The sequence below is a fragment of the Rhinolophus sinicus genome, chromosome 14 (assembly GCF_057876585.1).
Source record: "Rhinolophus sinicus isolate RSI-liver-muscle chromosome 14, RSI-T2T, whole genome shotgun sequence".
Classification (NCBI taxonomy): domain Eukaryota; kingdom Metazoa; phylum Chordata; class Mammalia; order Chiroptera; family Rhinolophidae; genus Rhinolophus; species Rhinolophus sinicus.
The window spans coordinates 182,494,403-182,506,866 of NC_142514.1; the positions used below are offsets into that span (position 1 = coordinate 182,494,403).

The 12,464-nt window shown below is 56.6% G+C and overlaps 3 protein-coding genes across 7 annotated transcripts; 1 reads left to right on the forward strand and 2 right to left on the reverse strand.

Moving 5' to 3' along the window:
- Window positions 1–193: 193 nt before the first annotated feature.
- Window positions 194–1,638, reverse strand: FAU (FAU ubiquitin like and ribosomal protein S30 fusion). 2 transcript variants are annotated; one of them, XM_019737662.2, is made up of 5 exons: window positions 1,501–1,638; window positions 1,178–1,260; window positions 940–1,084; window positions 455–510; window positions 194–367 (listed from the first exon to the last, which is right to left on the reverse strand). In XM_019737662.2, the coding sequence occupies exons 2-5, from the start codon at window positions 1,250–1,252 to the stop codon at window positions 242–244; spliced, it is 402 nt and encodes a 133-aa protein (XP_019593221.1). In that variant the 5' UTR covers window positions 1,253–1,260; window positions 1,501–1,638; the 3' UTR covers window positions 194–241. The 2 variants fall into 2 exon arrangements, with proteins under 2 accessions (XP_019593221.1, XP_019593222.1); XM_019737663.3 differs by lacking the exon at window positions 1,501–1,638 and adding an exon at window positions 1,357–1,479.
- Window positions 1,639–1,645: 7 nt separating this feature from the next.
- On the forward strand, window positions 1,646–5,414 carry MRPL49 (mitochondrial ribosomal protein L49). The gene is made up of 4 exons (XM_019737661.3): window positions 1,646–1,844; window positions 2,799–2,949; window positions 3,783–3,907; window positions 4,017–5,414. Exons 1-4 carry the CDS (start codon window positions 1,767–1,769, stop codon window positions 4,161–4,163), a joined length of 501 nt encoding a protein of 166 aa, XP_019593220.2. The 5' UTR covers window positions 1,646–1,766; the 3' UTR covers window positions 4,164–5,414.
- Window positions 5,327–11,678, reverse strand: SYVN1 (synoviolin 1). Of its 4 annotated transcripts, none has more exons than XM_019737655.3 (15): window positions 11,547–11,678; window positions 11,228–11,320; window positions 10,987–11,139; window positions 10,801–10,849; window positions 10,267–10,370; window positions 9,506–9,632; window positions 9,316–9,415; window positions 9,156–9,221; window positions 8,943–9,059; window positions 8,698–8,861; window positions 8,308–8,436; window positions 8,065–8,214; window positions 7,789–7,975; window positions 6,580–6,731; window positions 5,327–6,504 (listed from the first exon to the last, which is right to left on the reverse strand). In XM_019737655.3, exons 1-15 carry the CDS (start codon window positions 11,676–11,678, stop codon window positions 6,398–6,400), a joined length of 1,830 nt encoding a protein of 609 aa, XP_019593214.3. In that variant the 3' UTR covers window positions 5,327–6,397. The 4 variants fall into 4 exon arrangements, with proteins under 4 accessions (XP_019593214.3, XP_019593213.3, XP_088645813.1 ...); XM_019737654.3 differs by having other exon boundaries at window positions 8,065–8,217; XM_088789687.1 differs by lacking the exons at window positions 10,267–10,370; window positions 10,801–10,849.
- Between the last annotated feature and the right edge of the window lie 786 nt (window positions 11,679–12,464).

A 12,464-nucleotide genomic window follows, 5' to 3' on the forward strand; every position in this document is an offset into this window, starting at 1 on the left:
TTTCCTAGTTTCCCACTTCTCTCCCCCCACCCCCAACCGCACCCCCAACCCCTCCCAAGGGCCTCTGCCTCCTCCTAACTTGACACTGTCAAGAAACCAAAATGAGACCTCACTGTTGTAGTGGGCATAGCACCAGCACTAGAAGCCATTATCCCTCCCCAAAGCCCTGCAAATGAAGATGGAAAAAAAGAGATGACTGGGCTAAGTGGCTTTATTGGAGGAAGCCAGGATCACAAAGGACTTAAGAGTTGGCATTGGGGCCCTTCTTCTTGCCAAAGGTGGGCACAACATTGACAAAACGCCGGTTGTACTGCATCCGCCGCTTGGCTCGGCCAGTCTTCTTCTTCTTCTTCTCCTGTTTGGCCACCTGGGTAAAAGGAGGGCTAATCAGACCCTGGTTGATCTCTTCCATGCCTTCCCTCAGGCTCAAAGGGCACCACTAATACTCTCTTACCTTGGGAGTCTGACCTCGCACTTTCCCAGCACGGGCCAGAGATCCATGGACTTTACCTGTGGTGGAAAAGGACGGCAAGTAGTTAGGATAGCAAGAATCCTTTCTCCCTCAAGCTTTTAAAGGCAAGCTGGACCCCAGAGGGAATGAGAACAAAGGTGCAGAGATTTGATGCCTGACCAAGAACGTCTAGTCTGGTACATTCTGGAGTTTCACTTCAGGATTTTCCAGCCCCTGACTTTAAACAAGAACTGATGGGCACCTTGGAGATCTGGTCTAACCTGATTTTAGTGAGGAAATTGACAAGGATCTAGTATGTGACTGAAATAGAACTATACTCTGGCTTTCTCCCATGGACCTCTCAGTATCGCAAGAGTTCATTCTGAACTAAACAGGAAGAACCACAGTGGATTGAAGACAGCGATCTCCACACCCCACACCCATTACGCGTTTACAAGCAGTTCAAAGGACAATCCTCCCCAACTCACCTCCAAGCATGCGGCCAGCTACTTCCAGAGTGGTCAGAGCCTCCACCCCACACTGGCCCAGGGTAGCCTCATCCTCTAGGGGCGTGCCTGCCAGGAGCACGACTTGATCTTCTGGAGCGATGCCCTCTAGCGAGGCTACGTGGGCCTACAGGGCAAAGTGAGGTTCATTAGCGTTCCCGTGGGGAGGGGGGGTAAAGAACACAAGAGGATGTAGACCAGGAGCACCCGGCAGCCTTACCTTGATCTGGGAGACCGTCTCCTGGCCGGTCACCTCGAGGGTGTGCAGATCTTGGGCACGAACAAACAGCTGCATGTCGGCGACTGAGGAAAGAAATGCTTGTAAGAGAAGAAATGCTCTGGGAGTAAGGGAGTCGGGCAGTGGGTGGCGGGCGGGGGACGATCGCGGGTCTCACGTGCCTAAGGCCAGGCCAGCCAGGGAGGTCGGGTGGTGACAAGAACTCGGCCCACAGAGCAGCCCCTCTTCCTCTATTTTTCCCAAGCCGTCAGACCTCGCGGCCAACCTATTAAGTCGACCCGATCCAGCCGTGGCCCAAATCTTACCTGAACTGCGGCCGCTACCGCTACCGCGAAGATGGAGTCGAGAAAGAGGAAGGAGGAAGGGCGCACACGTCCTCACCGCCTACTGCGTCTCACGTCACTACTAAGCGACTGCGAGGGCCTCTGATATTTGTACTACCTACGGTGGTCCTAGCTCCGCCCCCTTACGCTTCGCGTCTGCGCTCTTTCGGTCCTGGGAGGCGTGCACAGGAAAGGGCGGGACCAGGCCAGCTGCGCGCGCAGAAGGCTAGTGAACGGAGTAGTTCAAGATGGCAGCGGCCGTATTTCGAGCTTCGTTGCTGGGGTGGAGAACCGGCGTCCTGCCGGGCTGCGGTCTACGGCGGCTGGTGAGACCACTGGATTTGGAGCGGGAGGCGGAGGGCTGGGTGTGACACTCACTGTTATTCCTTGCAACCCTGAAAACCGCGTTCTTACTTGGGGCTTAGTTTTTCCATCTCATCGGGGGCACTTTTCGGGATCTCCGGTACTAGATTGAGAAGAGGGGTGGCAGGGCCTGGAGCGCCCTTCAGAGTGTGGGGGTTGGAATCAGATTGGAGGACAACGCCGGTTAGTCAGAACTGGGAGGGATTGCACATCGAATCTCTCTGCCTAATTTTTTGAAGGGGAAACTGGTCCACAGCGTCCATAGGTGACACTTCTGGGAACCTGGAGTTCATGATATACAGGCCACCTTTTCTTCCTACCTGTTCTCATTGTAACCCCGCGGCCTATCAGGACTCCGGGTTAACTGTTGGGAGAAGTGTCCAAAAAGGATGTTTAGGCAGGAAGATGGAAGGACAGACTCTGGAGTGTGACCCTAGGTAGATCATTTAATGCCTTATCTTCGTTAGGGTAATACAATACGTAACTTGTCACGTTAGAAGAATTAAGTGAAAACAATATCCGTAAAGCACTTAGTGCCTGTATGAGGCCGAAACCTTCTAGGTAATGGGGGTGGGGGGGGTCACATCGGATGAGTGTGAGTAGAAAACTGTCACGTTTGCTTAAAGTACCTAACCCAAAAGTAGAATATTTCAGTAGCATGTTCAGAAGAAACTTTCAATACTGAAATATGCTATATCGGTCACACTTAGAGTTAATTGGCTTTTCAACAGTGTACACACACTTCTCATTTGAGTCCCAGGAGGGACTAAGAGAGGCAGCCCCTTCAGAATGCTTGGACTGCTTTTTCAGTCTCACCCTGCGCCGTGACAGAAGGAATAAATTCTGGTGGGGGTGAGTGGGTGGTACATGGGCTGACGGAGAGATGGTTGGTTTTTGTTTTGTTTTTTTCGCCTCAGAGCCAGACCCAGGGGCCTCCCGATTACCCCAGCTTTGTGGAATCTGTTGATGAATACCAGTTTGTCGAGCGCCTGTTACCCCCTACCAGTATCCCAAAGCCCGCGAAGCATGAACGTTATCCTACTCCTAGTGGCTGGCAGCCCCCCAGAGGTGAGCTGGGTAACGGGGCTGGCTTGAAGGCTGCAGGGAAGCACCGCTTCTTTGTGGTCGACCTGAACTCTTCGGTGGGTTCAGGGCTTGCGTTGAGATCTCTAGGGGTAACATCTGTCTCATGTTTAAGCAAGGACCCAGGAATGGAGTCCTGTTTTACTAGGACCCGTCCATTGACACCACTGGGGTGAGGTCTTCCCATGAAGGAAAAGTGAAGCATAGAGAGAAGACCCAAGAGCTTGGACACCACCCCCCACTCCCTCTCCCTCCACCTGTAGGCCATCTACCATACTTGAGAACACAGCTTGGGAGTTGGCACTTCTGGGTCCGAATTTGGCTCTGCTATTCATTGCCAGTGTGATCTGAGTTAGTCACTTAGCTTTTCCCAACCTCAGTTTCAGCAAAATGGAGATAATCTGTTTGGCACCTAAAGCACTTAGTGCAGAGCCCAGCATGTGGTAGGTGTTCAGTACTTAGAAATCCATCCCCATCGCTTTGTGCCGGAGATTGAATTTAGCTTCCTTGACCCAGAGGAGAAGGGCAAGGATTGGCCCCCAAGGGGGATCTAAAGATCTAGGGAGGCGTGACCCTGATTTCATTTCTTCTTGAGCACCTTCTGGTGCCAGGCCCTGTGCTGGGCGTTGGGGTACCAGGGTGAACAAGCTGGTCCTGGCTCTAAACTTCAGGAAAGAGCAGGTCTTCTAACCTGAGGTCTGGAGGTGGCTTTGCCTTCGGGTGCACTAACCCTTTGCAGACTCAGTGGGGAAAGGCCTTGGCTGAGGTGGGATGAAGCCTGGGAAAATTTGACTGATCACGGTCCCTCTCTGTCCCAGACACCCTGCCCAACCTCCCCTACTCTGTGCGGCGCTCTCGGATGCACAATCTCCCTGTCTATACGGACATCACACATGGCAACCGCCAGATGACTGTCATCCGGAAGGTGGAGGGGGACATTTGGGTAAGTGGGTGGGTGGGTCAGGGTCTGATTGTGGATGAGGGTCGAAGGGATGGGAATCCTCTAGAGGGGAAGGTGTCCTGACCAGGCTTGATTTGTCACCTTTGCCTAGGCCCTGCAGAAGGATGTGGAAGATTTTCTGAGCCCATTGTTGGGGAAGACACCTATCACCCAGGTCAATGAGGTGACAGGTACCCTGCGGGTCAAGGGCTACTTTGACCAGCAGCTCAAAGCCTGGCTCCTCGAGAGGGGCTTCTGAGGCCCCGCTGAGCGGCCCGCATGACAGCATCCCTGACAGACTGGATTCCAGGGGGTCTCAGGAGAGGGGGTGTTGGAGCAGGCAGAATTGGGGCTGAGCGCTTGGGCAGGGTAGAGTGAGGGCTAACGAGCTTCAGAGCAGGCCTTGCTTTCATAAAGGGGGAAATGGGACCCTCTGCACAGGTGCCAGCCCTGGGGGAGGGCTACGTAACATTGGACACCCATTAGAAACAGCTGAGCTACTGGGGGGCATTAGTTGCTATCTCTCCGACCCCCGACTTTGGCCTGTTCCTGCTTTCCCTTTATTGAGGTTCCTTGATCTCAGCCATTGTTTCTGGAGGTTGTTCACTGCCCCTCTGGTGGAAGCAACAGCCCACCCAGTTTAGGGGAGGGGAGCATAGGACAGACCCATTGAGCACATTCCTTCCTTGGCCCTCAGACCCTCACTGCTGCTAATGTTCCCAAGCCCTTGCTCCAAGCCAGACGTGGGTCCTGGAAGTCTTCAGTTCCAAGTGCAGTGCTGGGCACAGGGGCACAGAACAGAGTGCCCATGTCAGCCCCTAGGCTCCTTCTTTTTACCTAGGGAGAGGTAGAAGGCCGTTTCCTCCGCCCCGTGCCGGACCAGATTTGGGCCTGACTGGGTTTCCAGCTCCAAAAAGCCGTGATTAGCTAGCTTTACCTGGTCTGCCCACAAGGGGGTGCTTGGGTGCTCCTGGCAGCCCAGCACAGGGCCCTCCCTCCCAGCTTGCTGACCTGGTGTCAAGGCCACCTGCTTTGCAGGCAGGAAGAAGGTGGCCTTTTGCTTCTGCCATACCATCCCACCCCCAGGCAGAGAACCTTCACACTTGCCCTGTCGCCAAGGCCAAAGGCTTGAGTTCCAACCCCACCCCAGCATCAGACAGGCTAAGACAGATCTCAGAGCCTGGCTCCCCTCCTCGATCTCTTACCGTAGGCAGGGTAATTAACCTTTTGGGGGCTCAGTTTCTTCATGTGTAAAATGGGTATCTCTTCCTATTAGTTTAGTAACAATATACCCAAAGACAGAGCTGGTTTGTGTAAATAAATTCTCACTCCTGGAGGTTGGTTCCAGGCCGTTCTGCAGTCTACAGCCTGAGCAAGAAAAAGGAGTCCGGCACATCGATCCTATGACACCAGCTCCACCAATCATTAATGCAAGTTTTTATTTGGCTGTATATACAATTTAAGCTATTAAAATTTGTACAATATTTACAAATTAAATAATCATCTGAAACTCTCCAGCAACTCATGTAACACAAAACTGAGGGAAAAAGACAGGCAGGCAGGCCTTGGCTCCTGTGTTCCCTACCTGGCCCAGAACCTTTTCTAAATCAGAAAGATCAGGAGCCTGGCACTCCTGCTCCTTTCCTGGGGTCAAGCAAATTCAAAGACAAAATTTAAGCCAACAGGTAATAGCAAGGAAGTAATTCCAAGTCTTCTAAACTCTGCACGTTGAGAAACGGCCTTGCGAGGATTCTGGGGCTTGCAGTGGTTCCAGAGCAGACACAAGCCCTCTGCCTGGAGTGAGGCTGGGCAGTGGCTGCTGGGTAAGACCAAGGACAGTCTCACGTTAAACAAACTGCGGGGAGAGGGGTCTGGGGGGAGGGGCAGGGCAGGGTCCCTCAGTGCTGCCCTCCCTCTCTGCCCCAGGCACTCCTTTCCCTGAGTTGTGTGGTTGCATGGAAATGCCACAGGGCATAAGGGACACAGCCACCACCACAAAGGGCTTCCAGGGAGTTGAGGGTAAGGTAAGGATATCAGTACCAGTCTTGGTGGGTGGGCCAGGGAGCGAGTTCCTAGCCTGCCCCCAGCCCCGTGAGGACACACTGGGGAACAGGAGCTAATACTGTCCGGCACTGCAGCGTGACTCCACACACAGGTGGTGCTCGGAGTGGCTGCCCCTTCTCCCAGAAGGGGGTGGGGGCAGAGGGCTTCTCAGAGGCTATACCCTTCTGCTGCACAGCCGCAGCAGAACACAGGGCTGAAGGGTGGAAGAGGAAGGCTGGAACTGACCCAGGGTCCCCATGGCTGCCCGGGACTGGAAGGGCTGGCGTCAGCTGGGGCCTTAGGCCTCCTTCCCCTTGGTCTAGGGCATGCCACCTCCTCTGTCTCAGCTGGTACTACTCCCTGGTACAGATAGAGGGAGCTGGCACTTGGTGGCAGGACATGTCCAGCAAGGGCTGCTCGAGGGGGGCAGGAGGCAGGACTGGGGCAGTGTCAGTGGGCAACAGGGGATTCCAACTTCTGCAGGCGGCGGCGACGGAGCTCTGCGGCATCGGGCTCTCCGTCCTCGGGTGGCTCCTCGGTGCCCACTGACTCGGGAGCTGGGGACAGAGAAGTCAGAAGTGGGACCCAGAGAAGTCCCCCGCCCCACCCCCCTGTAGGCTGACCACAACTACCTGGAGGCTTTTCGGGTTCGGGGGCTAGTGGGGAGGCTCCTGAGGATGGGGTGGTGGCCTCGGAGCTCGGCATGCTGGTGGAGGAGGCAGCAGCAACAACTGTAGGGGCAGTCTCCTCAGTGGGGTTGACTGAGGTGGCAGGCCGGGGGGGCCTAGAACAGAAGGGACGAGAGGCGGGCCTGGCTTTGGCATCCTGGCATGTCTGGGCAGGTTCTCCTGCCCTTGGGGAGCCTTACAGGGTAGAGTCCAGCACTGATGCGGCCCCGCTGCCCCAGTGACCAGCAGACACGAGTGGACGCGTGTTGTAGGGATGCTTGTGGTCCTACACGAGACTCTCGTAAACCACTCGCAGGCAGGGGCTGCGGGCCTGTGCACTATTACACTGCAGTCTCCACCCCGGGTGCCAGGCTCCTTAGGAGGTGCCCACTAAGACACGCCACTGAATAAAGGAGCGCTCAGGTCTCAGAATCAAGTTCCCCTTCACACCTGCGCTGTCATTATTGGTGCCAGGCACTTTGTGCACGTGACCTGTGAATGAGCACCCCCTCTATTTAAATAAGGTAATGGTGGTCACAAAGCACGTGAGTGATGACGCCAGGACTTGTGAACTCAGGCAAGGCTGCCTCCAGGTGACTTTATGTGCCGTCTCAGACCAGGGGCACTGATTCCCAGTCACAGTGTTACGTGGTGAACTAATGGGTACAGTGGTACCTCGATTTTCTAATGTAACCCGTTCCGGAAGTCCATTCGAGTTCTGAAACGTTCGAAAACCGAGGCACAGTTTCCCCATAGAAAGTAACACAAAATGGATTAATCCTGTTCCAGACCTTTAAAATCAACCCCTAAAACTGCAAATTTAGCATGAATTTTACTATCTAGTGATACCATAGATCCATAAAATTTACGCGCTCATAAACCGAAATGTTCATCACCGGAGACGTTCGAAAACCGAGGTGCTACTGTAATTGACTTTGTAACTGAGGAGATTCAAGGTCAGCTCCAATAGCCCTCACTCAGACAGGCAGGCCTCCTGCAGTGGGAGGATGAACGGCACCACGAACCCTAAGACCCTGGGTGTGCCTACAGCGAGGTGGCCTGAGTCAGCAAGTACCGCAGGGTGGCAGAAGAGACAAAACCAAGACCCCCTGCTGGGGGCCTTCTCGGCAGCCCCACGCCCTGCTGCCCGCCATAGCCCCCGTGCAGACGTACCCCAAAGAGGCGAGCACGGTGAGGTACTGGTTGATTTGCAGCATGGCTGCGTCCAGCAGCGTGTGGATATTCCGCAGGCTCTGCAGCCGGGCCTCCAGGTGCTGCCGCTCGTGGCCTTCCAGAGCCCGCAGCTCCTCTGGGGTCAGCCCCGCAAAGCCAGCAGGGGGTACGGGCATTGGGGGGAAGGCTGAGGGAGACAGGGGCTCAGCCTGGGCTGCCTGAGCCTGACAGCCCTCACCCACCCTCCAGAACAACCCTCAGCACGGCCCTGCTTACCAAAGGGAGGAGGCAGCGGCATGCCCATCCAGGGAGGGGGGAAGGGGAAGCCCGGGGCAGGGGCAGCCTCGGCGGGGGCAGAGCCAGGTGCCGAGCCAGAGGCAGCAGAAGCAGCTGTGGTTGTGGCTGCTCCACTGGGCCGAGACAGGGCTGCTAAAGAGCAAGAACAGGAAGTCAGTGAGTCTCAAGAGGGCTCTTCCATTCCTCCCACACCCTGGCCGTCGCAGCACCCAAAAGGCTCACCTGCACTGGTGGATGGAGGGGCCACAGCCTCTCCTGAGCTGGGGGGAGGTGGGACGGGTGGAAAGGGGCCCATGGGGGGCCACAGCGGGAACATGCCTGGAGGAAAGGGAGGCAGGAGGCCCTGGGGGACTGCAGAGAGAAGACAGGACTTGGTGAGACAGGTCCAAAGCACAGGCAAGGGCCCAGTCATTGGGAGCTGTGTCCTCTGCTCCCGTAGGTCCTCTCTGAGCTCAGCACTGATCACACTTACTGCAACCCTCTGTGGCTCTTCCTGTACCCTCCCCACCATCCAGACGGAGCTTCAAGAGGGCAGGGACTCTGATTCCCCTCAGTATTGCCCACCCAACCCAGCAAGCAGTGTGCTAGATGGTCAAATGAGCAGCAACTCACAATTGGGGGGCTGGGGCAGGAGTGGTGGTGGATGGGGGGCAGGTGGTGGCCCCTGATCTGCAGGTTCAGGGGGCGGTGGTGACTGGGTTGGCAGCGATGCACGAAGGACATCCATACGGCAGGTAGGGCAGGTCTGCTGCCGCTGGAACCAGGAGCGCAGGCAGCTGAGGATCAAGACCAGGCCCTGGTCAGCGGGTCCCTAGGGGCCTGCCTCGCAGAGCCCGGCTCCCCAGGGCCCTCCCCACCTGGTATGGAAAATGTGGTTGCAGGGCAGTCTCTTGGCACCAGTCACCATCTCTTCTCGACAGATGATGCAGACATTGTCCATTGCCTGGAGTTCCTCTGGGGTGGCATCTGGGTACCTGGTTGGGATAGGCCAAGGACAAGTCAAGACTGTACGTGGAGACACGGGGACCTGGGGTACAGCTTGGGAGAGCACCTAGGACAGGCCCACTTACAGTGTGTTCATGTTGCGGATTGCTCGGCGAGACATGATGGCGTCTGTGACAGCTTTCTTGAACTGCCTGAAAGAAGAGTTTCAGTGAAAATTGGGAGAGGGAAGCGAAGGAGCAGACAGGGGTGAGGTGTGGCGGGGCACGCTGGCTGGGCTGGGCTCACCTCATGGCCAGGTACATAGGCCGGATGGCGAAGAGAGGGAAGGTGTGCACCTTGATCATGATGGTCATGAAAGCCATGTACAGGAGCACCTTAATGAAGCCTGGGGGGAAGGGGGTGCAGAGAGCAGCATGTCACGGCCTGGGCGGCAGGGCCGGGACTCGCGCGGCTGGGCAGCCCAGGCTCCCCTCACCTGTAAAGAGCTCCGTGTAGAGCATGTACACAGCCTTGTTGTCCCAGGGGTTTTCGCTCTGGAGGTCCACGGAGTGCAGGATGTACTTGATGAAGATGGTGAGCACCATGGTCATCAGGATGGCGTACTGTGGGGGGGTGGGGTACATCAGCATGCAGCCCTCCCTACTCCAGCCGCACTGTCGCCCCCAGGCCTCTGCACAGCAGGGTGCGATGGTGCAGTGCAGCTTGGACACAGCCGGGGTCCACCTAGCTCCTCCACTCCCTAACCCACTCGACCTCGGCACTGCAGTTTGCCTGTCTGCAACGTGACACCATGAACGGCTCCTTTATAACTGTTGCTTTGCTGATGAAGAGATGCAGGTCAAGTGCTCAGCACAGGGCCTGGCATACAGTAAGCACTCCTCAGTGTGAGCCGTGGTCAATGAACACATTCTTCCTCTGCCAGGGACACACCTCCCCAGGTGTCCATCAAGCTAATTCCTCCTGTCCATCAACAGCCAGCTCCTCTGGGATTGGCTTCCAGGAAGCCAGCCTTCCCTGCGCGCCAGGTCGGGGCTCCTCCACAGGCGCCTCTTTCTGTGCCTCCCCCACTCTCCTAGGAGTGGGTGGTAGCGGGCTGGGACTGACTGCTGGCTGCTCCTTGGTGGCCCGCCTGGGGCTGGCCACAGAGCAGGTGCTCAGCAAGGGTTTGTTGGGTTATTCAGGGCACATGCAGTGCCACCTCAGGCCTGTCCTCCCAACCTCCCAAGCCAGTTTTACCTCAAAGCCAAACACCAGCTGCACAGAGGCCCCACGGGTCAGGATGCTGTGATAGGCATGGCTGACGAAGAGGAAGTCCAGGATACCCAGGAGGAACATAAGGGCTGTGGGGACCCCCCAAGTGGGGGGTTGGAGGGGTCAGCCCAGGGCCTGGCAGCCACTTCCTGCTCTAAGACAGCTCCCACCCTCAAGCCCACCATGGCCCCAGCCATCTAGTCAGGTGGGCACACTCCACTGTACCCGGCCCCCCGGGAACTCCAATTCTGCCTAGGGGCGCATCGGGGTGGCCCAAGCGCCAGGTGAGGAGGCAAAGAGCTAAGGGGCCAGGCAGTTGAGAAGCTATGGAGTGGAACAGGCAAAGACTATGCAAATGAACTTCCTAAATTATCTTTCCTGTACAGCTGTGGGCTGAGGGGGCAGCCTGTGCTCTAGGGTACAAGTCCATGGCCAGTAACTTTTCACGTTCCAATCCTCCATGGTGCCTTGTCTCCCTCCGGCTCCCTCCTCCTCTCCCCTCGCTTGGGTCTCACTCACAGATAATGCGGCAGTGAAAGAGCCAGGAGATATTGGGGCTGCGTTCCATCTGAGGCAGAGCAGAGAAGGGGCCCGTCAGGAAGGCTGGGGCTCACCCCACAGCCCCAGCCCAGCCCTTACTCCACAAGCCTGCCCACCAGCCACTCCCTGGCTCCTGTCTGCTCCACAGAACCCGACTCGACTCACAAAGTCCACACGGTCCTCAGCCAGCCAGTGAAAACACTTGAGGAAGAGTAGGAGAGTGAAGAGGGCGACAAAGCGGGGGCTGAAGTCATCCCGAAAGACGGTGAAGGCCAGACAAGTTTCAGTGACAGCATACCAGGAACGTTCCAGAAGGTGCTAGGGGTTGGCAAGAAATGATGTGAAACTCAGACATTCGGCTTGCTCAGCTTCCAGGCCCTCACCTTAGGGGCCACGAACATCTTACCTCCATCTCTGCTGCCCTCAGCTGTCCAAAGAACACCTTGCCCATCACCTTGCCCAAGAGGAAGACGAGGACAAAAGCCTGGATGTACAGAACCTAGGAGTAAGGAGAAGCTATTGTTTGAGGTCACTTTCAGCTTTGCTCCGCCTGGGGCTCATCATTCAGGAACCTCCTTGCATCCCCACCACAGTTTATTCAAAGTTAAGCAGCTGGTGGCTACTTCACTTCTCTCCTACTGACCTTACCTCTGGCCCCACCCCGACTCAAGCAACCTCCTCCTTCCCTCCTACTGAGTCCCTCCCTCCCTGAGCTCTCAACTCACTGCCATGCTGGGGCTGGACTTGGTCAGGTACACCACAGTGGGGTAGAACTGGTGCTTGAGGTAGTAGGCATGAGCCACGACGGCCCCGGTCAGCGCCAGGCTGGCCGCCATCATCACTGCGGTGCGGAACATTGCCCTGGTCTGGAGACCTGCGTGGGGACAGGAAAGAAAACTCGTGTGCTGCCCATATGCTGCAAACCTAGCTGGTGCCTGAAACACACCAAATAGAACAACAGTAAATAGAACAACAACAAAATATCCTCATTTCACCCTCACAATCTCCATCACATCAAGAATAGCATATACTCCGTTTTACAAACCAGAAAATTGAGCCTCAAAAGGGGTTAAGTGATCACACTGACGCAAGGCCTGGAGCCTGGGTCAGTGTTGTTTCAAATCTAGGGCTCTTTCCAAGCTGCCTGCCAAGCCGCCGTCCCTAGGGAGCTACGAGGAAAGGCAGCAATGTTGGAGAAGGGAGAACTGCTACCACTAACCCTAAAGTGAAGACGATGCGGTAGGATGCAAAAGAAATCTCCAAAAGCGCGAACGTGCGGCCTGGACTGGGAGAAGCCAAGGCGCTGAAGGGTGCAGCCGGAGAAGCGACATCGCCGGTGACAGCTCTGCCAGGGTGGGCAGCTCCGACGCGGGCCGCGCGGGAGCGGGCGCAGTACGTCAGTCTGGAACCCTGGCGCTCCCAACCCCTGGGGCAGCGGCAACTCGGGGCACCAGAGGAATGGCCGACCGATAGGACGCAGTGGTGGGACTGAGAGGGACCCTAGGCTAGGCCCCCGCGGTCGAGCACCTGTGAGCGCCTGGAGCTACAGCGTCGCAGGTGGGGCCCAGCCTCAGGAGAGCGGGCGCGCGGGCGCCTGCGGTCTACCGCCAGCTGACAGGCCGAAAGCGGGCGGCGGGGCTCAG